This window comes from Echeneis naucrates, chromosome 10 (assembly GCF_900963305.1).
Source record: "Echeneis naucrates chromosome 10, fEcheNa1.1, whole genome shotgun sequence".
Lineage (NCBI taxonomy): Eukaryota > Metazoa > Chordata > Actinopteri > Carangiformes > Echeneidae > Echeneis > Echeneis naucrates.
This window is the reverse complement of record NC_042520.1, coordinates 6,586,753-6,611,751: the sequence shown is the minus strand read 5'-3', so window position 1 is coordinate 6,611,751 and position 24,999 is coordinate 6,586,753. Positions and strand designations below refer to the sequence as shown.

The 24,999-nt window shown below is 40.1% G+C and overlaps 3 protein-coding genes and 1 long non-coding RNA gene across 4 annotated transcripts; all 4 read right to left on the bottom strand.

Annotated features, from left to right (window-relative positions):
- Positions 1-2,728: 2,728 nt before the first annotated feature.
- LOC115050391 (uncharacterized) lies at positions 2,729-5,118 on the bottom strand. Its single transcript, XM_029513236.1, has 7 exons — positions 5,109-5,118; positions 4,603-4,635; positions 4,138-4,464; positions 3,612-3,968; positions 3,314-3,439; positions 3,042-3,088; positions 2,729-2,958 (listed from the first exon to the last, which is right to left on the bottom strand). The coding sequence occupies exons 1-7, from the start codon at positions 5,116-5,118 to the stop codon at positions 2,818-2,820; spliced, it is 1,041 nt and encodes a 346-aa protein (XP_029369096.1). The 3' UTR covers positions 2,729-2,817.
- A 2,284-nt stretch (positions 5,119-7,402) lies between these two features.
- On the bottom strand, positions 7,403-9,239 carry LOC115049641 (signal-regulatory protein beta-2-like). Its single transcript, XM_029512021.1, has 6 exons — positions 9,204-9,239; positions 8,727-9,056; positions 8,228-8,599; positions 7,941-8,066; positions 7,669-7,715; positions 7,403-7,585 (listed from the first exon to the last, which is right to left on the bottom strand). Exons 2-6 carry the CDS (start codon positions 9,040-9,042, stop codon positions 7,445-7,447), a joined length of 1,002 nt encoding a protein of 333 aa, XP_029367881.1. The 5' UTR covers positions 9,043-9,056; positions 9,204-9,239; the 3' UTR covers positions 7,403-7,444.
- An 8,267-nt stretch (positions 9,240-17,506) lies between these two features.
- Positions 17,507-23,964, bottom strand: LOC115050390 (uncharacterized). The gene is made up of 5 exons (XM_029513235.1): positions 23,649-23,964; positions 18,482-18,838; positions 18,184-18,309; positions 18,036-18,079; positions 17,507-17,906 (listed from the first exon to the last, which is right to left on the bottom strand). The coding sequence occupies exons 1-5, from the start codon at positions 23,962-23,964 to the stop codon at positions 17,781-17,783; spliced, it is 969 nt and encodes a 322-aa protein (XP_029369095.1). The 3' UTR covers positions 17,507-17,780.
- On the bottom strand, positions 22,360-22,775 carry LOC115049646 (uncharacterized). The gene is made up of 3 exons (XR_003841137.1): positions 22,678-22,775; positions 22,537-22,583; positions 22,360-22,453 (listed from the first exon to the last, which is right to left on the bottom strand). It is a non-coding gene; the product is annotated as an uncharacterized LOC115049646 (long non-coding RNA).
- Positions 23,965-24,999: the final 1,035 nt, after the last annotated feature.

Sequence of the window (24,999 nt, the reverse complement as noted above, 5' to 3'; positions counted from 1 at the left end):
GCAATCTGATTGGTCAGTCATTACACTGGTGTCTCTCTGTGCCACCACAGTGGAAATATTATCACTATCTTTCATGTCTAAACACAAAAAACATCACAACAAGCTTTTTTCACGGTGGGTTTCTGTAACTGGCTCTGAAAGTTCACTCAGCTGGTGATGAGATATGATGCAAACAGTGAATCATCTACATTTTAGTTTAAGTTTGCATCATAATTTCTTGCAGTTTATTAATATTCCTGAATAAGAAATATGGCATATTTTAAAAATAAACTCGGACACCACCAGCTACGTGTCATTTTTACCAAATGGAGGTCAATTTTAGAAAATTTGTGCCTTTGAGGCATGAATAGACAATCTGACACAACACTGCATATTTCTGCGTTGTTCATCTTGTGTGTGCGTTAATTCACTTTCCATGAGAGATAAAATGTACAGCAGGTGCAATTTGTTTGTGCTTCACAGGTTTTGTCCCTCTCACATGTCGACATGATATTATCAGTAATGCCTTTTTGTCCCAAAGTCTGATCCATCAAACCAAACACAGCTCATGATCACATCCAAAGAAGTTTATCGGCACGTTTAAACATGAGATCAATGAAACAAAAGGTTCAGCAGCATTTTTGTTTGAGGTTGTTGAGAAAAGAATGATGATAAAAAAAAGTCTTTGTGTTTTTCCGGACATTGTTTGATTCAACCTCTCTGAACTGTGAGGATGTGAGCACTGAAATGACAGATCCTCATCCGACTGTTGCTTTTGTTGTTCAACTGCAGACAAGATACATCTTCATATCTAAGTGATTCACAAAGGCAGTGGAGCCATCTTCAATTTCCTGTGAAGCAGCCAATCCAGATGCACCACATCATCAGTGATGCCCCTCCCACACATCAGTCACTTCAGCATGAAGAGCAGAGCGGACAGACTTGGGGAGGTTTCTGTGGTCACAACATCCATCCTCTGTAGTCTCTTCACTTGTTCTCTACAGAACAGAGCAGCACTCTTACAGTGAAAACTTCTGATGTCTTTCTTGAGGTGTAATTACCAAGAGGCCTTTATTCCTCTCTCTCTGTATTTTAGCTCAACTTTTACTGCTGCTTATCACTTTAAAATAGTAGTATTACTCTTATAATTAATAATAATACCTCAGTAACCAACAGGAGATGTAAAAGGAGGAATGGAGACAAACACACTTTCTCAGTCATGTTACATTGCGGCCATTTTTGCTCAGACCTTTTAACGGTTTGCTGCTCTCTGGTAGCTGCTGTCAGAGGGGGAGGTGCTCAGGAGGCTCTTTTCCTGAGAGCAGCAGTTTGTACTGAGATGTTAAGTTTCATTATTGAAACACAAGTTTGGCAGCCGGACGTAATGAATGAATATATTCACATTTAAAATGAAGCACTAAATCATTTGAAGATAGTGTGATTGGTTAAAAACTAAAGCTGCATGTACTTGTAGTTATGTGTTTTTTTCTGGTCAGGTCTGTTGAGAGTGAAAAACTTGTGTGGTCGGTCAGAGGGGGAGAAATGTCCCACCTCAACCTGTGACTGTGACTGTAGCTGCTGCATGTGGCTTTGCTTGTTGTTCTCAAGGCAGACATGATGAATTGTACCTACAGCATCAAGTTTTCTCTCTTTGAGTCTATTAACATAAACATTTTTTTCTACAAGCAAAAGAAAGAATGAAAGGAAGTTATGTGTGTGAGCAAAAGAACTCATTTTAATCCAAATGATGATTCCCTTCAGCTTGAACACAAAAAGTCATCTGTGGATCAGTCAAATGCTCTTTACAGTGTTGTGTTGTCCTTTTTAACTGGAGAGACACAGTGATGCTGATTTGTGCAAAATATTTTCTGTCCTGTTTTATTCATCTAAACAAACTGAACCTGCAAGAAGGCGATAGAAATCATTTGACCGGCTCTGTTTCCTTTTTTGTGTTTTTGGCTTCTCTGGCTTCCTCCCAGTCCAGAGACATTCATCTTTGGATTAATATGTGACCTGAGTGTGAGTGTAAATGCTCGTCCTCCTTTATATGTCGGCCCTGATATCGACCGCTGACCTCTTCAGGGTGTTTGCTCGCCCATTGTCAGCTGCGATTGGCTCCAGCCCCCTTTCTGTAGGTCGCTCCCCACATCTCTACCACACCAACCTCTTTGTTAACCAGAAGACCAAAATGCACACAAGATGTACAGACTGCTGTTATCTTGACTGATGCCAGACTGGTCTGTGATAACAGTTCAAATGGAAGAACTAAAAACTTTTCTCTGGTGTGAATGAAATCATGAAGACATTCAAACACCAACACTGTTATTCTGTCCACCAGATGAAAATAATGAGCCTCGTGGGTGACAAAGATCACATTTCATCGTTACAACTGGCCACTTCCTGGAAGATCTATCTTTACGTAGAGAAATTATTTTCTGTTGCATGTTTGCAAAATCATGAGCAGTTGAGAAGAATTTAATTGTTAAAAAATAAACACTATGAGCATAAATGTGTGCAGAGAACAATTTATTACTCTGTTTGGTTTTTTCAATGAAGCAGACAAAACTAAAGAATTCAATCAGCATTAAGTAAAACATTGTTACTAAAATCATGATGTGAAAAATAAAGTTGGATATAAAAAAATTCATGTCTGTAATTTTACCAGTTTCAAACACCAAACTGTGATCGGTGCTTTCACTCATCATCCAGTGTTTTATCTGGAAAGTTTCAAGTGTAGAACAGTTCAAAATGAATTTTTTGACAATATTACCAATCAGACAGATATAAAATAGCATTTTGGATCATATCTGCCGTTATACAGCACAAATACACATTCATTCATTGATCCATCCCAAAAGCTCTCATAGCAGTGAAGGTCCTCTCTCTCTCTGCTGCTTTTGCATCCTTTAATGAACAACTTCCAGTTTTTATCACGCTGTAGATGGCAGAAGAATAAATCCATGCATTGTCGTTCCCTCTCTGGAGAAATATATAGAGAAATGAAGGTGAAAAAGCTGAATCTTCTTTTTTGTTCACATCAGTCCAACATTTAAATTCCTCACCTGTTGACTCGTCTGTTGTCCTCTGTTTTTGTGCAGGACAGCAGCAGCTGGAGCAGGAAACAGAAAATATATAAATATCAGTCAGTCAGGATGCAGGAGAGGTTTACTGATGGAAAGACAAGTATGATTTAGGTATATTACCATTACAACAGTCACATTTGTTCTTCTCGTTGGTGAAAATGAAGATAAATGTGACTATCAGACTTATGAGCAAGAGAACAGGCAGCAGATATGTAGTAAAAAGAACAGACGTCTCCGTCAACTTCTACTACCTTTGGAACAATCAGAAGTTTTCTTCTTCATATAAAACAGGAAGACAGTAACAATCAGAGCTGTAGCCAAAGTACCACATAACACCAACAGAAGTGTGTTGGTCCTCTGGAGATCCATCATGTTCTCTGAAATTATATAATAATAATAATTATACCAAAGAATTTAAGTTTATTATGATTTGATTGGATGTTAAAATATAAATAACTCCTGTGTGAAATAAGATTTAAATTCTACATTCTGAAATTAAACACAAAAATATGCAATTTGAGCAATTATATAAAAATATTCCACTTTTACCTTCAATCTCCAGTTTAGTTCCATTTCCAAATAAAATTTCTCCACACGTGGCCACAGCGCAGTAATGAGTCCCAGCATCAGAGGAGCTGACGTTCTTGGAGAAGAAGTAATCACATTTCTGTGTGGACTCAGACTCAGGACTCTTTTTACAATGATCTCTATTGTTTCCATGAGCGTAAATGAAACTGGGATGAGCTTCATCTGATCCAGCTCTGAACCAGTACACACTGTGATCTCCTGGACATGTTTTCTTCTCAGAGTCAAAGAGGACAGAACACTGAAGAGTCACTGAGTCTCCTGGACGGACTGGATCAGATGGAGGAAGCTGAAAGTTGGTGGTGATCTCAGGTTCTGCCCCTGAGAAATACAGACACAAAAAAATATGTGAAATTACTTTTGATCATCTAAACAAAACTAAAAATTACCAAAATGAAAAGACTCTTTATACGTAGTTTGTAAACGTTTGCCAGTAACATGTCTACAATTTTGATGATTGTGAACAGTGTGTGTACTGAATTAAATTTACCTTTAATCCTCAGAAATGTTCCTTTTAAAAACTTCATAAGTAAGCCTTCGACTTTTATACAGTAGTACAGTCCAGTGTCACTTTGCTCAGTTTCATGAATATGCAGAAGAAAAGTTCCAGTTTCCTGTTTTGTTGCAAAACGAAGAGTCTTATTAACAAAATTATGATCAAATGAATATGTTCCTCCCAAGAGTTCAGCTAAGTTTCCAGAAACAAGCCGGATCCAAAATAACTTGCCCATGTGGCTAACTTGGCGTTTACATGTCAAATTCACATCTTCTCCAACACCAACAGTCTTTCTGTCAAAGAGTAGATCATCTGTGCACCCTGAAGATACAATTAAATGGAGCAGATTAATTAATTAGATTGATTAATAACAGAGACAGATTCACATCATTTCTAAAGTGATGTTTTCAAACCTAGGTTACACAATATTCGTGAGAAAAGTTGACTTTATCTACTTACGTCCTGCTCTGAGGAAGAACAAAAGATGAAATATGATCAACATTTTCATGTTAATCCACTTAAGACAGCAGTTATTTTAAACTCTGTTGAAGATAATTTCCCTTAATGTAGTCGTATGAAGGGGAGGGAACAATATGAGAGCAATCTGATTGGTCAGTCATTACACTGGTGTCTCTCTGTGCCACCACAGTGGAAATATTATCACTATCTTTCCTGTCTAAACACAAAAAACAACCCTGAAAACAAACTTTTTTTCATGGTGGGTTTCTGTAACTGGCTCTGAAAGTTCACTCAGCTGGTGATGAGATATGATGCAAAGTGCAGTGAATGTGCAATCATCTACAACATTTTAGTTTAAGTGTAGGTCATAATTAATTGCAGTTTATTTATATTCCTAAATAAGAAATATGACATATTTAAAAAATAACCTCAGATACCACGAGCCACGTGTCAAAAAGTACAGCAGGTGCAATTTGTTTGTGCTTCACAGGTTTTGTCCCTCTCACATGTCGACATGATATTATCAGTAATGCCTTTTTGTCCCAAAGTCTGATCCATCAAACCAAACACAGCTCATGATCACATCCAAAGAAGTTTATCGGCACGTTTAAACATGTGATCAATGAAACAAAAAGTTCAGCAGCATTTTTGTTTGAGGTTGTTGAGAAAAGAATGATGATAAAAAAAAGTCTTTGTGTTTTTCCTGACATTGTTTGATTCGACCTCTCTGAACTGTGAGGATGTGAGCACTGAAATGACAGATCCTCATCCGACTGTTGCTTTTGTTGTTCAACTGCAGACAAAATACATCTTCATATCAAAGTGATTCACAAAGGCAGTGGAGCCATCTTCAATTTCCTGTGAAGCAGCCAATCCAGATGCACCACATCATCAGTGATGCCCCTCCCACACATCAGTCACTTCAGCATGAAGAGCAGAGCGGACAGACTTGGGGAGGTTTCTGTGGTCACAACATCCATCCTCTGTAGTCTCTTCACTTGTTCACTACAGAACAGAGCAGCACTCTTACAGTGAAAACTTCTGATGTCTTTCTTGAGGTGTAATTACCAAGAGGCCTTTATTCCTCTCTCTCTGTATTTTAGCTCAACTTTTACTGCTGCTTATCATTTTAAAATAGTAGTATTACTCTTATAATTAATAATAATACCTCAGTAACCAACAGGAGACGTAAAAGGAGGAATGGAGACAAACACACTTTCTCAGTAATGTTACATGGTGGATATTTTTGCTCAGACCTTTTAGAGGTTTGCTGCTCTCTGGTAGCTGCTGTCAGAGGGGGAGGTGCTCAGGAGGCTCTTTTACTGAGAGCAGCAGTTTGTACTGAGATGTTAAGTTTCATTATTGAAACACAAGTTTGGCAGCCGGACGTAATGAATGAATATATTCACATTTAAAATGAAGCACTAAATCATTTGAAGATAGTTTGATTGGTTAAAACTAAAGCTGCATGTACTTGTAGTTATGTGTTTTTTTCTGGTCAGGTCTGTTGAGAGTGAAAAACTTGTGTGGTCGGTCAGAGGGGGAGAAATGTCCCACCTCAACCTGTGACTGTGACTGTAGCTGCTGCATGTGGCTTTGCTTGTTGTTCTCAAGGCAGACATGATGAATTGTACCTACAGCATCAAGTTTTCTCTCTTTGAGTCTATTATCATAAACATTTTTTTCTACAAGCAAAAGAAAGAATGAAAGGAAGTTATGTGTGTGAGCAAAAGAACTCATTTTAATCCAAATGATGATTCCCTTCAGCTTGAACACAAAAAGTCATCTGTGGATCAGTCAAATGCTCTTTACAGTGTTGTGTTGTCCTTTTTAACTGGAGAGACACAGTGATGCTGATTTGTGCAAAATATTTTCTGTCCTGTTTTATTCATCTAAACAAACTGAACCTGCAAGAAGGCGATAGAAATCATTTGACCGGCTCTGTTTCCTTTTTTGTGTTTTTGCTTCTCTGGCTTCCTCCCAGTCCAGAGACATTCATCTTTGGATTAATATGTGACCTGAGTGTGAGTGTAAATGCTCGTCCTCCTTTATATGTCGGCCCTGATATCGACCGCCGACCTCTTCAGAGTGTTTGCTCGCCCATTGTCAGCTGCGATTGGCTCCAGCCCCCTTTCTGTAGGTCGCTCCCCACATCTCTACCACACCAACCTCTTTGTTAACCAGAAGACCAAAATGCACACAAGATGTACAGACTGCTGTTATCTTGACTGATGCCAGACTGGTCTGTGATAACAGTTCAAATGGAAAAGCTAAAAACTTTTCTCTGGTGTGAATGAAATCATGAAGACATTCAAACACCAACACTGTTATTCTGTCCACCAGATGAAAATAATGAGCCTCGTGGGTGACATAGATCACATTTCATCGTTACAACTGGCCACTTCCTGGAAGATCTATCTTTACGTAGAGAAATTATTTTCTGTTGCATGTTTGCAAAATCATGAGCAGATGAGAAGAATTTAATTGTTAAAAATAAACAGTATGAGCGTAAATGTGTGCAAAGAACAATTTATTACTGTTTGGTTTTTTCAATGAAGCAAACACAAAACTAAAGAATTCAATCAGCATTAAGTAAAACATTGTTACTAAAATCATGATGTGAAAAATAAAGTTGGATATAAAAAAATTCATGTCTGTAATTTTCCCAGTTTCAAACACCAAACTGTGATCGGTGCTTTCACTCATCATCCAGTGTTTTATCTGGAAAGTTTCAAATGTAGAACAGTTCAAAATGAATTTTTTGACAATATTACCAATCAGACAGATATAAAATAGCATTTTGGATTATATCTGCCGTTATACAGCACAAATACACATTCATTCATTGATCCATCCCAAAAGCTCTCATAGCAGTGAAGGTCCTCTCTCTCTCTGCTGCTTTTGCATCCTTTAATGAACAACTTCCAGTTTTTATCACGCTGTAGATGGCAGAAGAATAAATCCATGCATCATCGTTCCCTCTCTGGAGAAATATATAGAGAAATGAAGGTGAAAAATCTGAATCTTCTTTTTTGTTCACATCAGTCCAACATTTAAATTCCTCACCTGTTGACTCGTCTGTTGTCGTCTGTTTTTGTGCAGGACAGCAGCAGCTGGAGCAGGAAACAGAAAATATATAGATATCAGTCAGTCAGGATGCAGGAGAGGTTTACTGATGGAAAGACAAGTATGATTTAGGTACATTACCATTACAACAGTCACATTTGTTCTTCTCGTTGGTGAAAACGAAGATAAATATGACTATCAGACTTATGAGCAAGAGAACAGGCAGCAGATATGTAGTAAAAAGAACAGACGTCTCCGTCAACTTCTACTACCTTTGGAACAATCAGAAGTTTTCTTCTTCATATAAAACAGGAAGACAGTAACAATCAGAGCTGTAGCCAAAGTACCACATAACACCAACAGAAGTGTGATCGTCCTCTGGAGATCCATCATGTTCTCTGAAATTATATATGAACCAAAGAAATAAAGTTCATTATGATTTTATTGGATGAGAAAATATAAATAACTACTGCGTTAAATAGGATCTAAATTCTACATTCTGAAATTAAACACAAAAATATGCCAATTGAACATTTATATAAGAATATTCTCCACTTACCTTCAATTTCCAGTTTATCAATCTCCAGTTTAGTCCCATTTCCAAATAAAATTTCTCCACACGTGGCCACAGCGCAGTAATGAGTCCCAGCATCAGAGGAGCTGACGTTCTTGGAGAAGAAGTAATCACATTTCTGTGTGGACTCAGACTCAGGAGTCTTTTTACAATGATCTCTATTGTTTCCATGAGCGTAAATGAAACTGGGATGAGCTTCATCTGATCCAGCTCTGAACCAGTACACACTGTGATCTCCTGGACATGTTTTCTTCTCAGAGTCAAAGAGGACCGAACACTGAAGAGTCACTGAGTCTCCTGGACGGACTGGATCAGATGGAGGAAGCTGAAAGTTGGTGGTGATCTCAGGTTCTGCTCCTGACAAATATAAAAAAATCTAAAGTATACATTGAAGAAATATGTTTCACTTTGACCAATTGTATTTGAGAAGTTCCTTGAGATTATTTCTAATTAAATTTGAATCTGTGTACCGTACTTTATTTACCTTTAACTCTGAGAAATGTTCCTGTTAAAAACTTCATCTCTAAGTCATCGACTTTTATACAGTAGTACAGTCCAGTGTCACTTTGCTCTGTTTTATGAAAATGCAGCAGAAAAGTTCCAGGTTTTTGTTTTGCTGTAGAACGAGGACTCTTATTAACACGATAATCATCGAATGAATATGTTCCTCCCAAGACTTCAGGTAAGTTTCCATAAACAAGTCGGATCCAAAATAAGGTTGCAGAGTAATCAGATGTTTGGCGGGGACACGTCAACTTCACGTCTTCTCCAACAACAACAGTCTTCGTCTCAAAGGTCATTTCATCTGTGCTTCCTAAAAATACCATTAAATAGATCAGGAATTAAAATCAGAGACAGAGGCACATATCTCTAGATCTAAACTGATACAAAAAGATTATTATAAAATTGAAAACTTAGACTGCAGAATACATTTTGAGAAAAGTTGACTTTATCTACTTACGTCCTGCTCTGAGGAAGAACAAAAGATGAAATATGATCAACATTTTCATGTTAATCCACTTAAGACAGCAGTTATTTTAAACTCTGTTGAAGATGATTTCCCTTAATGTAGTCGTATGAAGGGGAGGGAACAATATGAGAGCAATCTGATTGGTCAGTCATTACACTGGTGTCTCTCTGTGCCACCACAGTGGAAATATTATCACTATCTTTCATGTCTAAACACACAAAACAACATTACAACAAGCTCTTGTTCATGGTGGGTTTCCATGAATGGAACTAACGAGTTAACCTGACAGATTATTCAATATAACAGGAACAGGAAGTGAGAAATAACTGACAACATTTTCAAAGTTTCCACAATAAATCAATGACTTTTCAACTGATCCTTTTAAAATGTGCTCAAACACTATTGATGTGTAATTTATTCCAATCTGATGCTTTGGAGAAGTTTATTTGCACAAATGAGTAAAGAACAGACAATTTAACACAAAATTGCATGTGTTACTGTATTACAGTATTACTTCACTTTCTAAAATGTTAAAATGAAAGTCATCTGCATGGATTCTCTGCAGGTCCTCTGGGTTCATCCCACAGTCTAGATAACTGCAGGTTTAGGCTGTTTGCCTGTGTGTGTCTCTCTCTGTATATTTATAGACTGCTCACCTGTCCAGGTATGCCCCGCCCTTGTCCAGTGTCAGCAGCAGATTGGCTCCAGCCCCTCGATGGCCCTGCTGTTCAAAATCAATGTCTAAAACAAGGTCTATGATGCAAATGGAGATTTAAGAACAATGAACCCAAAAAGCTTTTCATTATTAATGTTCGACTTGTTGAATATAATACACTTCTAAAGACGCTGTTGTCTCTACGTAGTTAAGTGGCCATTTTCCACAGTGATTCACTGAGATGCAGGAGCCATCTTAGCATTAGTGTGAAGCAGCCAATCCACACGTGCCACATCATCAGTGATGCCCCTCCCACACATCAGTCACTTCAGCATGAAGAGCAGAGCGGACAGACTTGGGGAGGTTTCTGTGGTCACAACATCCATCCTCTGTAGTCTCTTCAGTTATTTTCAGAGCGCTGCTGAAACGCAGAAGCAGAACACATTCAGCTGGAGGTGGTAATAAACTCCAGAGGTTTAGTTTTCACATAATAAACATACCAAAGTGCTCAATATAAATAAATCATGCCTGATGCTATGAACAGAACAAAGACTGTCAGTAACAGTCACAGACACACAGTCCAGGACAACAGCAAAACCTCTCCCACCAAAACTTACCAAAGCTGATGTATGTGTGTATGAAGTGTATGAAAACTGAAAATACACTGAGGGAGAGAAAAAAAAGAACAGAAATATTTGTCAGGTCACAAGACTTTGGTTTGTGGCCGTCATCAAGGTCCACCGACTGCTGACCACAACTATGATCCCTAAAATGATGCTATTCTGCCCGTGCTTGTGTGTGTTTCACGTCTTCTCGCCCGTTACACTAGCTCGGCAGATAGCGAACAGTTTCTCCAAAAAAGGAAGCTGAGGTTTCCTTTCAACTTTATTTCGAAATCACTGTAAAAAGGCAAACGTTTTCTGGCCATATAAAAAAAAACAAAAGGATGGGAGTTCTCCCGCTGTCCGTCTCTCTCAAAAACTAGGTCAACTAAAAACTATACCTGACTTCCTCTAGTCTGCACCAGCTACGGAAACACAGAAGGCACAAATTAGCGTTGCTGCAAAAACATCTGTGTTAAACTCAAACTCAAAACAATAACATCACACTCCCCGCCTGTTATAATGCATTATAACACTACTCATTTTTCACAAGCAATACAACCTCTGAAACAGGCCTAGTGTACATCTTCTGAGTACCATGTCTGACTACTTTAACATCTACTTTGCGGACTTTAGAGTCTTTGCTAGGAATGGCCTTCACCACCACTCCTACAGGCCACTCATTTCTTTTGACTTGTGCATCTTTAAGAAGCACGACATCTCCTTCAGTCAGGTTCCGCTTCTCCACATGCCACTTTCGCCTTGGTTGAAGTGACACCAGGAACTCTTGATGCCAGCGTTTCCAGAATACATCAGCCATAGACTGGACTTGCTTCCACTGCTTTCTGTAGAGGTCTTTGAGGTCATACTCTCCTGGTGGTGGCAACACTGGCTCAGCTTTCTGTGTCAAGAGCATGGCAGGTGACAGGATAGTGGGCGCATCTGGATCAGAAGACACAGGAACCAGAGGTCTGGCATTTATAATGGCCATGACTTCAGACATGAACGTAACCAGAACTTCATGAGTCAGGTGGGGTGTTTTTGCCTTAAGCAGCAGTGCATCCAATATTCTGCGAGCAACTCCTATCATCCGCTCCCACACTCCACCCATGTGTGAGGAGTGGGGAGGGTTAAAGATCCACCTGCTGCCTTGATCTTGACGGTAAGTTGTCAGCTCAGGGTCTTCAGAGTTCATTCTTAACTCCTCTCATGCCCCCACGAAGTTTGTTCCTCGATCAGAACGGAAGAGACGAACAGGACCACGGACAGCGGCAAATCTTCTCAATGCATTTACAAAGCTTGAGGACAGTGATTCAAGCACTTCAATATGCACTGCTCTTGTGACTAGGCAGGTAAAGATAACTGCCCAACGTTTGTTCTCTGCAATGCCACCCCGGGTTCGTCTTGTGCTGATGATCCATGGGCCAAACACATCAACTCCTACATTTGTGAATGGAGGACCTGGTTCGAGTCGTTCAGCAGGTAAGTTTGACATTTTTTGTTCTTCCATTCTTCCTCTTAGCTTGTTACAGATTACACATTTCTGTATGATGTTTGTCACCAGCCTTTTGCCTCCAATCAGCCACAGCCCAGCAGAGAGTACAGCACCTTCTGTCAGGTACCTCCCCTGATGTGCCACCTCTTCATGGTAATGTCTCACCAATAAAGTAGCTACATGGTGTTTCTTGGGGACAATGATCGGGTGTTTCTCTTCCCAGGGAATGTCTGCCAAAGAGATGCGCCCTCCAACTCTCAGCAGGCCATCTGCATCTACAATTGGGTTCAGTTTTCTCAGGGGACTAGACTTGGAGATGACATCACCCCTGGAAAGACATTTCACCTCTTCAGCGAACACGTCGTGTTGAACATTTCTGATGATTACCAGTCTAGCTTGTGTCAGAGCATCTATCTTGCTGTTCAGGCTTTTCGTGTGCACTCTGGCCTTGTGTATGAGCTTGGTGATAGCCCGATTGAGTATCTTCCAGCTGGAGAAGCATTCAAATCGGTGTGAACTAAGCTCATCTTCAAAGGATTTGGTTGCGAAAGCTGTGACCTGCTGTGTGCGTATATCTATGTCTGTATCAGGTTCTATCAGCTCAAGTGTCTCTGGGGGGGGGGAGTCTCTGGACAAGAAAGATGGACCTTTAAACCAGTTGGTTTCTTTCAACATGATGGCTGGCACTGAGCGGGTCCCGTGGTCTGCAGGGTTGTGTTCTGTGCTGACGAAGTGCCACTGTTCAGGGCTTGTGGACTTTCTGATGCGGGCAACTCTGTTGGCTAAATATACATAGAATCTTCTGCTTGTGTTGTGAATGTAGCCCAAAACAATCCGACTGTCTGTGTAGAATGTGACCTTGTGGATGTCTATGTCCAGTTCATCAGTGATTAAGTCTGCCATTTCGGTGGCCAAGACAGCCGCACAAAGTTCTAAGCGTGGGATGGTGTGTGGAGGATGTGGAGCCAGCTTCGATTTGCCCATGACGAACCCGATATGAGTGTTTCCCTCCGTGTCTGCTGTTTTCAGGTATGCCACTGCTGATATGGCCATAGTAGAAGCATCAGAAAAGACACAGAGTTCTCTGTATCTTGTGGAGCACAGAGAAGCAGGTATATATGGTCTGTCGATCTGAAGTTGTTCAAGTTCACACAGTGAGTCATTCCATAGTCTCCACTGTTCTTCCTTCAGTGCTGGCAGAGGAACATCCCATTCAGCTTGTTTGGCGGATAGCTCTCTGACTAAGGCCTTTCCTTGTATCGTTACAGGTGCCGCATATCCCAGGGGATCATAAAGGCCATTGACAGTCGACAAAATTCCCCTTCGGGTGAATGGTTTTCGTTCTCTGGATACGTGGAAGGTGAATGTGTCTGACTGCAGGTTCCAGGTAAGACCTAGACTCCGCTGTGGTGGCAAAGGGTCCACAGTCAACTCTAAATCCACCAGGTTTTTGGCCCTCTCTTCTGGTGGAAAGGCATCCATCACATCACGGCTGTTCGATGCTACTTTGTGCAGTTTGATGCTGGACTCTGCTAGCATTTCCTTTGTTCTTTTCAGGACAGTGATGGTTTCGTCGTCAGTGGGAAAGCCCATCATCAACATAAAAGTTCCTCATGAGGAATTGTTTAGCTTCGGCACCATGTTCTTTCTCTCCATGCAGTGCTGCTCTTCTCAGGCCATAGATGTCTACTGCAGGAGAAGGTGAGTTTCCAAAAACATGGACTTTCATACGGTATTCAGTGATCCGCTTGTTGGGGTCATTATCTTCATACCACAGAAATCTCAGGAAATCGCGATGGTCTTCCCGTACGATGAAGCAGTAGAACATCTGCTGAATGTCGTTACTGCTACAGGTTCTTTCCGGAAGCGCATCAGGACTCCCAGCAAAGAATTGTTCATGTCAGGCCCTCGGAGAAGAACATCATTGAGGGAGATGTTCTCATGCTTGGCACTAGAGTCAAAAACCACACGGATCTGGTCTTTTTTCTGAGGGTGATAGACACCGAAGATTGGTAAATACCAGCGTTCTTGGTGTGGCATTAGCACTGGAGCAGGCCCTGCTTGGTCTGAGTCGAGCATGGCTTGCGTGAATTTGAAGAAGTGTTCCTTCATGGTGTGTTTTTTCTCCAGCATGCGGCACAAGGACATGAGGCGGTTGATGGCGTGCTGCCTGTTGTTGGGTAAACGCGGCCTGTTCGGCCTGAAAGGTAAGGGTGCTACCCAGCAGTTAGCTTCATCCATGTACACCTCTCTGTCCATGAGGTCCAGGAACAGCTCGTCTTCAATGGACATCCCGAGCTTATCATCATGATGTGTTCTTTGAAACACATTACTGCCCAAGCTGTCATTGTTGAGGCTGGCTGCAGAGACGCTTGGGAAGCTGTCGGGGGGCTCCAAGCTGTCAATCTTTTCTTTTACAACAAGGCTGCTGGTGCATGGGCTGAGAATAGAGTGACGCCCACTCACCAACACACTGGTTCTGAAGACAGAGACATTGGTTGGTCTGTGCGCTCTTCCCAGGCAAACGTCACCGATGATCACCCACCCAAGGTCCAGCCACTGGGCAAACGGAGCGCTGTGAGGTCCATTACATTGTTCTCTTACTTTGTGCACCTGGATCAAATCTCGCCCGAGGAGGAGGAGGATGGATGCATCTGGGTCCAACGGTGGGATTTTGTCCGCCAGGTGCTCAAGATGAGAATAGTGTCTGGCTACCTCTGATGATGGTATTTCAGACCTCTCATCTGGTAGCATGTCACATTCAATCAAAGTAGGCAAGGGAATTTGTGTGATGCCATCTAGTGATTCCACAATGAAATTGCTGACACGTCTTCCTGCAGTCTCGAACACCCCTGAACATGTCTTCAGGGTGTACGTTGGTCCTTCCCCTTTAATGTCGAAGTAGTCACAGAATTCTGTCCTGCACAGTGACTTGTTGCTTTGTTCATCAAGAACAGCGTAGGTCTTCATAGCTCGGTCTCTTTGCCCTGCAGGATACACCAGCACAAGACAGATTTTGGAGCATGACTTTGAAGTGTTTGTACTGCCACAGATTTCTGTACATTTGGAAATCACTGATGGACCAGTCTCCCTTTGCTGCTGCTGTTGCTCCCCGCCATGGTGTGCAGCGCTCTGGTGAACATCTGCCTTCCATGGCGCTGGCCCTGGATGTAGTGCTGTAGGATGTCTGTCGCTGTTACACTCCATACATTGCACTGGCTTGTCACAGTCTTTAGCGACATGGGTAGATGACGCGCAGCACCTGAAGCAAATGTGTTTGTCCTTCAGATAAGCCTTTCTTTCTTCCAGCGTTTTGTTTCTGAAGCCACGACACTTTCTCAGAGGATGAGGCTTGTTATGTAGGGGGCAATATTTGTCTGGATTATCTTCAGGTCGGGCTGTTGTAGTGCTGCCACTGTTGTTGCTTCCTGTTGAGATTTCAGTCTTTTTAACAGCTACTGATGTTCTCATGTGTTGGTTGTATGGGTTGTTTTTCTCTGTTTTGGGAGCACACCATGTTGCTGCAATGCTGGCAAAGCTGGGATCGTTGCGCATCTTTGCTTGTTCGCAGATGAAGTTGACGAAGACTGAGAATGGAGGATATGGAATTCTGTGTTGTTCTTTGTAACGTGACCCTACTGTGATCCACTTCTCTTGTAGGGTGTGTGGGAGTTTCTTGACTATCGGGCTGACTCTGCGGGAGGTGTTGAGATATGAAAGACCAGGTAAGTATCCATCTGTCTTTGCTGCCTCGAGCTCCATGACAACGTCTCCAAGTTCTCTCAGTTTGTGATTGTCCCTGGCTGAGATTTTGGGGAAATCTTCTATCTTTTTCAGGAGGGCATTCTCAATCACCTATGGTGAGCCGTAGACATCCTCCAGTCTCTGCCACAGCATCTTGAGACCTGTAGGTGTATTGTGAATGTGTACTGCTCTGATTCTTTAAGCTTGCTCAGATGATGATGGCCCAAGCCATTTACACAGGAGATCCAGCTCCTCTCTGGCAGAGAGCTTTAAGTCGTCAGTTGAGCTGATGAAAGATGCTTTCCAGGCCCAGTAATTCTCCGGCTTGTCGTCAAACTTCAGTAAGCCTGAACTCACCAGCTCACGTCGTATCAGGTACCTCCCTAGGTCAGTTGCAGCCGCTGTACTGGCGGGGCTGGCGTTGTACATCGGGCATGAATGGGTTTGATATGGCTGTGGGGGCCTGCGTTCATCTATGGTATTGGGAAGTTCCCTGTCACAGTATGATTTTCTTTGTGCATTTCTAGTGTTAGTGACATCATGTGAGCGATCAGTGGTTTCTCCTCGGTGCAAGTGTTGTGGCGTGACTTCAAAAAACTCATAGTCACTGATTTCCCTCAATGGCGTAGCACCCTGATTCCTGTAGTTCTGTGCTTCACATGGTAGGCTGGCGCACTGGTGGATGTGAACTTGTAGATGGCTTTGCATTGGGAGGTGAAGTTGTGACTGCATTTAATGAGTTGGCGGTTATTACACTCTGATGGGAGAAGTGGCCTGGATATTGAACAGGACTTTGCACTGTAGTGCTCACATTGTGTATTTCATCTGGTTTCTGAGGCAGCATGCTTTTACTCAGCTGAAGTGGGTCCCCCTGCTTATATTCTTCAGCAGCTGCTGCTGCCTTTTCCATTCTCAGTTCATGCAAACTAGCTTGTAGCATAGCTTGTTGTTTTAGCATCTCTGCCTCTCGTTTAGCGAATGCTAGCTCTGTACGTGTGGCTTCAGCTTTAGCTCGTGCTTTCAAAGCGAGCGAGCTGGCTACAGACAGTTTGCTGGTTCGTGAGCAGCTGGAAATTTGTGATCTTGTTTCTAGTTCTTCAAAATCCATCTCTTGTTGTTTGCTCTGTGTCATGTTGATGACTTGTTTTTCCTTTCTACTCACAGGATGGAAGATTGTCGACCGTTGGAAGAGTCTGCCTTTTTACTATTCTGCCCCTGCTTGTGTGTGTTTCACGTCTTCTCGCCCGTTACACTAGCTCGGCAGATAGCGAACAGTTTCTCCAAAAAAGGAAGCTGAGCTTTCTTTTCAACTTTATTTAGAAATCACTGTAAAAAGGCAAACGTTTTCTGGCCATATATATATATATATATATATATATATATTAAAAAAAAGGATGGGAGTTCTCCCGCTGTCCGTCTCTCTCCAAAACTAGGTCAACTAAAAACTATACCTGACTTCCTCTAGTCTGCACCAGCTACGGAAACACAGAAGGCACAAATTAGCGTTGCTGCAAAAACATCTGTGTTAAACTCAAACTCAAAACAATAACATCACAGATGCTGTGTTCAGCCCTCGTACAGAGAAGGATGGACTAATGATAACTCCTTTAAACGACGGCTTTAAAGTAAATACTGACATCATCACTGATGACCCTCCCACTTTTCATGTCAGGAACGTCCACCACAGCTGATAAAATGAAAGACACACATTTATCACAGAAAAATTTCCTTTAATAGTAGAAATGTGGAGAAATGAAAAGGACAAAAGGAAAGTTTGTGGATGACAATTAAAGTGAGAAGAAGAGAAAATACATGCAGTCTGATATTTCTAAAAACTATTACACATTAAGAATTGTGTATTTCTGCAGCTTGATTATCACCATTTGACAGAAATTACTACACAATATTGTCAAACATTTAAAGAAATAAAAATACGAGGTTACCTTGACGTAATAAGATATTGCTCCTTTGGTTACATTGATGTGGAGCAGTACATTCCTTGCTGTGTGCCAGAAAAGAACAAGTCAGCTTTATTAACTCAAAACAAATCCACTGTCTGGATTGTTAATCTGTCACAAAGCTCTGACACCAGAGTACACCGTCTCTTTCTCGACTGCTTTTTCATTCCTTCTGTCCACTTTTCCAGCTTTCCTCCTGGTGAAGGTTGGAGCAGAATAAGTAAGTCGGTCCTCATCTCCCTGAGAAGATATATAATGAAGAAGGTTATGAGATTAATGATAATGATGGTGAGAGTTCAGAAAAAATCATATTCAGGAAGAAGAGATGTTAATAACTTATCCAGTTCTGTCTTTTCTCATGTATCTTACCTGCTGACTTCTCTGATCAGTGCTGACTGTTGCAGCATCTGCAGCTGTATAGAGTGAAGACGAGAGATGGTTACACAACGGACAAATGGAAATCAAGTCAGGTTGTCTTCAGCAAAATACTCTTTGATATTTAAGAAACTTCTACTACCTTTGGAACAATCACAAGTTTTCTTCTTCATATACAACAGGAAGACAGTAACAATCAGAGCTGTAGCCAAAGTACCACATAACACCAACAGAAGTGTGTTGGTCCTCTGGAGATCCATCATGTTATCTGAAATTATATAATAATAATAATTATACCAAAGAATTAAAGTTTATTATGATTTGATTGGATGTTAAAATATAAATAACTCCTGCATTAAATAGGATTGAAATTCTACATTCTGAAATTAAACACAAAAATATGCAATTTGAGCAATTATATAAAAATATTCCACTTTTACCTTCAATCTCCAGTTTAGTCCCATTTCCAAATAAAATTTCTCCACACGTGGCCACAGCGCAGTAATGAGTCCCAGCATCAGAGGAGCTGACGTTCTTGGAGAAGAAGTAATCACATTTCTGCGTGGACTCAGACTCAGGAATCTTTTTACAATGATCTCTATTGTTTCCATGAGCGTAAATGAAACTGGGATGAGCTTCATCTGATCCAGCTCTGAACCAGTACACACTGTGATCTCCTGGACATGTTTTCTTCTCAGAGTCAAAGAGGACAGAACACTGAAGAGTCACTGAGTCTCCTGGACGGACTGGATCAGATGGAGGAAGCTGAAAGTTGGTGGTGATCTCAGGTTCTGCTCCTGAGAAATACAGACACAAAAAAATATGTGAAATTACTTTTGATCATCTAAACAAAACTAAAAATTACCAAAATGAAAAGACTCTTTATACGTAGTTTGTAAACGTTTGCCAGTAACATGTCTATAATTTTGATGATTGTGAACAGTGTGTGTACTGAATTAAATTTACCTTTAATCCTCAGAAATGTTCCTTTTAAAAACTTCATATCTAAGCCTTCGACTTTTATACAGTAGTACAGTCCAGTGTCACTTTGCTCAGTTTCATTAATATGCAGAAGAAAAGTTCCAGTTTCCTGTTTTGTTGCAAAACGAAGAGTCTTATTAACAAAATTATGATCAAATGAATATGTTCCTCCCAAGAGTTCAGCTAAGTTTCCAGAAACAAGCCGGATCCAAAATAACTTGCCCATGTGGCTAACTTGGCGTTTACATGTCAAATTCACATCTTCTCCAACACCAACAGTCTTTCTGTCAAAGAGTAGATCATCTGTGCATCCTGAAGATACAATTAAATGGAGCAGATTAATTAATTAGATTGATTAATAACAGAGACAGATTCACATCATTTCTAAAGTGATGTTTTCAAACCTAGGTTACACAATATTCGTGAGAAAAGTTGACTTTATCTACTTACGTCCTGCTCTGAGGAAGAACAAAAGATGAAATATGATCAACATTTTCATGTTAATCCACTTAAGACAGCAGTTATTTTAAACTCTGTTGAAGATAATTTCCCTTAATGTAGTCGTATGAAGGGGAGGGAACAATATGAGAGCAATCTGATTGGTCAGTCATTACACTGGTGTCTCTCTGTGCCACCACAGTGGAAATATTATCACTATCTTTCCTGTCTAAACACACAAAACAACCCTGAAAACAAACTTTTTTTCATGGTGGGTTTCTGTAACTGGCTCTGAAAGTTCACTCAGCTGGTGATGAGATATGATGCAAACAGTAAATGTGCAATCATCTACAACATTTTAGTTTAAGTGTAGGTCATAATTAATTGCAGTTTATTTATATTCCTAAATAAGAAATATGACATATTTAAAAAATAAACTCAGATACCACGAGCCACGTGTCAAAAAGTACAGCAGGTGCAATTTGTTTGTGCTTCACAGGTTTTGTCCCTCTCACATGTCGACATGATATTATCAGTAATGCCTTTTTGTCCCAAAGTCTGATCCATCAACCAAACACAGCTCATGATCACATCCAAAGAAGTTTATCGGCACGTTTAAACATGAGATCAATGAAACAAAAAGTTCAGCAGCATTTTTGTTTGAGGTTGTTGAGAAAAGAATGATGATAAAAAAAAGTCTTTGTGTTTTTCCGGACATTGTTTGATTCGACCTCTCTGAACTGTGAGGATGTGAGCACTGAAATGACAGATCCTCATCCGACTGTTGCTTTTGTTGTTCAACTGCAGACAAAATACATCTTCATATCAAAGTGATTCACAAAGGCAGTGGAGCCATCTTCAATTTCCTGTGAAGCAGCCAATCCAGATGCACCACATCATCAGTGATGCCCCTCCCACACATCAGTCACTTCAGCATGAAGAGCAGAGCGGACAGACTTGGGGAGGTTTCTGTGGTCACAACATCCATCCTCTGTAGTCTCTTCACTTGTTCACTACAGAACAGAGCAGCACTCTTACAGTGAAAACTTCTGATGTCTTTCTTGAGGTGTAATTACCAAGAGGCCTTTATTCCTCTCTCTCTGTATTTTAGCTCAACTTTTACTGCTGCTTATCATTTTAAAATAGTAGTATTACTCTTATAATTAATAATAATACCTCAGTAACCAACAGGAGACGTAAAAGGAGGAATGGAGACAAACACACTTTCTCAGTAATGTTACATGGTGGATATTTTTGCTCAGACCTTTTAGAGGTTTGCTGCTCTCTGGTAGCTGCTGTCAGAGGGGGAGGTGCTCAGGAGGCTCTTTTACTGAGAGCAGCAGTTTGTACTGAGATGTTAAGTTTCATTATTGAAACACAAGTTTGGCAGCCGGACGTAATGAATGAATATATTCACATTTAAAATGAAGCACTAAATCATTTGAAGATAGTTTGATTGGTTAAAAACTAAAGCTGCATGTACTTGTAGTTATGTGTTTTTTTTCTGGTCAGGTCTGTTGAGAGTGAAAAACTTGTGTGGTCGGTCAGAGGGGGAGAAATGTCCCACCTCAACCTGTGACTGTGACTGTAGCTGCTGCATGTGGCTTTGCTTGTTGTTCTCAAGGCAGACATGATGAATTGTACCTACAGCATCAAGTTTTCTCTCTTTGAGTCTATTATCATAAACATTTTTTTCTACAAGCAAAAGAAAGAATGAAAGGAAGTTATGTGTGTGAGCAAAAGAACTCATTTTAATCCAAATGATGATTCCCTTCAGCTTGAACACAAAAAGTCATCTGTGGATCAGTCAAATGCTCTTTACAGTGTTGTGTTGTCCTTTTTAACTGGAGAGACACAGTGATGCTGATTTGTGCAAAATATTTTCTGTCCTGTTTTATTCATCTAAACAAACTGAACCTGCAAGAAGGCGATAGAAATCATTTGACCGGCTCTGTTTCCTTTTTTGTGTTTTTGCTTCTCTGGCTTCCTCCCAGTCCAGAGACATTCATCTTTGGATTAATATGTGACCTGAGTGTGAGTGTAAATGCTCGTCCTCCTTTATATGTCGGCCCTGATATCGACCGCCGACCTCTTCAGAGTGTTTGCTCGCCCATTGTCAGCTGCGATTGGCTCCAGCCCCCTTTCTGTAGGTCGCTCCCCACATCTCTACCACACCAACCTCTTTGTTAACCAGAAGACCAAAATGCACACAAGATGTACAGACTGCTGTTATCTTGACTGATGCCAGACTGGTCTGTGATAACAGTTCAAATGGAAAAGCTAAAAACTTTTCTCTGGTGTGAATGAAATCATGAAGACATTCAAACACCAACACTGTTATTCTGTCCACCAGATGAAAATAATGAGCCTCGTGGGTGACATAGATCACATTTCATCGTTACAACTGGCCACTTCCTGGAAGATCTATCTTTACGTAGAGAAATTATTTTCTGTTGCATGTTTGCAAAATCATGAGCAGATGAGAAGAATTTAATTGTTAAAAAATAAACAGTATGAGCGTAAATGTGTGCAAAGAACAATTTATTACTGTTTGGTTTTTTCAATGAAGCAAACACAAAACTAAAGAATTCAATCAGCATTAAGTAAAACATTGTTACTAAAATCATGATGTGAAAAATAAAGTTGGATATAAAAAATTCATGTCTGTAATTTTCCCAGTTTCAAACACCAAACTGTGATCGGTGCTTTCACTCATCATCCAGTGTTTTATCTGGAAAGTTTCAAATGTAGAACAGTTCAAAATGAATTTTTTGACAATATTACCAATCAGACAGATATAAAATAGCATTTTGGATTATATCTGCCGTTATACAGCACAAATACACATTCATTCATTGATCCATCCCAAAAGCTCTCATAGCAGTGAAGGTCCTCTCTCTCTCTGCTGCTTTTGCATCCTTTAATGAACAACTTCCAGTTTTTATCACGCTGTAGATGGCAGAAGAATAAATCCATGCATCATCGTTCCCTCTCTGGAGAAATATATAGAGAAATGAAGGTGAAAAATCTGAATCTTCTTTTTTGTTCACATCAGTCCAACATTTAAATTCCTCACCTGTTGACTCGTCTGTTGTCGTCTGTTTTTGTGCAGGACAGCAGCAGCTGGAGCAGGAAACAGAAAATATATAGATATCAGTCAGTCAGGATGCAGGAGAGGTTTACTGATGGAAAGACAAGTATGATTTAGGTACATTACCATTACAACAGTCACATTTGTTCTTCTCGTTGGTGAAAACGAAGATAAATATGACTATCAGACTTATGAGCAAGAGAACAGGCAGCAGATATGTAGTAAAAGAACAGACGTCTCCGTCAACTTCTACTACCTTTGGAACAATCAGAAGTTTTCTTCTTCATATAAAACAGGAAGACAGTAACAATCAGAGCTGTAGCCAAAGTACCACATAACACCAACAGAAGTGTGATCGTCCTCTGGAGATCCATCATGTTCTCTGAAATTATATATGAACCAAAGAAATAAAGTTCATTATGATTTTATTGGATGAGAAAATATAAATAACTACTGCGTTAAATAGGATCTAAATTCTACATTCTGAAATTAAACACAAAAATATGCCAATTGAACATTTATATAAGAATATTCTCCACTTACCTTCAATTTCCAGTTTATCAATCTCCAGTTTAGTCCCATTTCCAAATAAAATTTCTCCACACGTGGCCACAGCGCAGTAATGAGTCCCAGCATCAGAGGAGCTGACGTTCTTGGAGAAGAAGTAATCACATTTCTGTGTGGACTCAGACTCAGGACTCTTTTTACAATGATCTCTATTGTTTCCATGAGCGTAAATGAAACTGGGATGAGCTTCATCTGATCCAGCTCTGAACCAGTACACACTGTGATCTCCTGGACATGTTTTCTTCTCAGAGTCAAAGAGGACCGAACACTGAAGAGTCACTGAGTCTCCTGGACGGACTGGATCAGATGGAGGAAGCTGAAAGTTGGTGGTGATCTCAGGTTCTGCTCCTGAGAAATATAATAAAATTATACATGAATTCAGAACTTCAATTAAATATCACTTAAAATAAATAAATCTAAATCTAAAGTATACATCGAAGAAATATGTTTCACTTTGACCAATTGTATTTGAGAAGTTCCTTGAGATTATTTCTAATTAAATTTTAATCTGTGTACCGTACTTTATTTACCTTTAACTCTGAGAAATGTTCCTGTTAAAAACTTCATCTCTAAGTCATCGACTTTTATACAGTAGTACAGTCCAGTGTCACTTTGCTCTGTTTTATGAAAATGCAGCAGAAAAGTTCCAGGTTTTTGTTTTGCTGTAGAACGAGGACTCTTATTAACACGATAATCATCAAATGAAAATGTTCCTCCCAAGAGTTCAGGTAAGTTTCCAGAAACAAGTCGGATCCAAAATAAATTTGCAGAGTAATCAGATTTTTGGCGGGGACATGTCAACTTCACGTCTTCTCCAACACCAACAGTTTTCGTCTCAAAGATCATTTCATCTGTGCATCCTAAAAATACCATTAAATAGATCAGGAATTAAAATCAGAGACAGAGGCACATATCTCTAGATCTAAACTGATACAAAAAGATGATTATAAAATTTGAAACGTAGACTGCAGAATACATTTTGAGAAAAGTTGACTTTATCTACTTACGTCCTGCTCTGAGGAAGAACAAAAGATGAAATATGATCAACATTTTCATGTTAATCCACTTAAGACAGCAGTTATTTTAAACTCTGTTGAAGATGATTTCCCTTAATGTAGTCGTATGAAGGGGAGGGAACAATATGAGAGCAATCTGATTGGTCAGTCATTACACTGGTGTCTCTCTGTGCCACCACAGTGGAAATATTATCACTATCTTTCATGTCTAAACGCACAAAACAACCCTGAAAACAAACTTTTTTTCATGGTGGGATTCTGTAACTGGCTCTGAAGGTTCACTCAGCTGCTGATGAGATATGATGCAAACAGTAAATGTGCAATCATCTATAACATTTTAGTTTAAGTGTAGGTCATAATTAATTGCAGTTTTTTATATTTTCAATAAAAATATGACATATTTTAAAAATAAACTCGGACACCACCAGCCACGTGTCATTTTTACCAAACGGGGATAAAATCTAGAAAGTTTGTGCCTTTGAGTCATGAATAGACAATATGACACAACACTGCATATTTCTGCGTTGTTCATCTTGTGTGTGCGTTAATTTACTTTCCATGAGAGATAAAATGTACAGCAGGTGCAATTTGTTTGTGTTTCACAGGTTTTGTCCCTCTCACATGTCGACATGATATTATCAGTAATGCCTTTTTGTCCCAAAGTCTGATCCATCAAACCAAACACAGCTCATGATCACATCCAAAGAAGTTTATCGGCACGTTTAAACATGAGATCAATGAAACAAAAGGTTCAGCAGCATTTTTGTTTGAGGTTGTTGAGAAAAGAATGATGATAAAAAAAAGTCTTTGTGTTTTTCCTGACATTGTTTGATTCGACCTCTCTGAACTGTGAGGATGTGAGCGC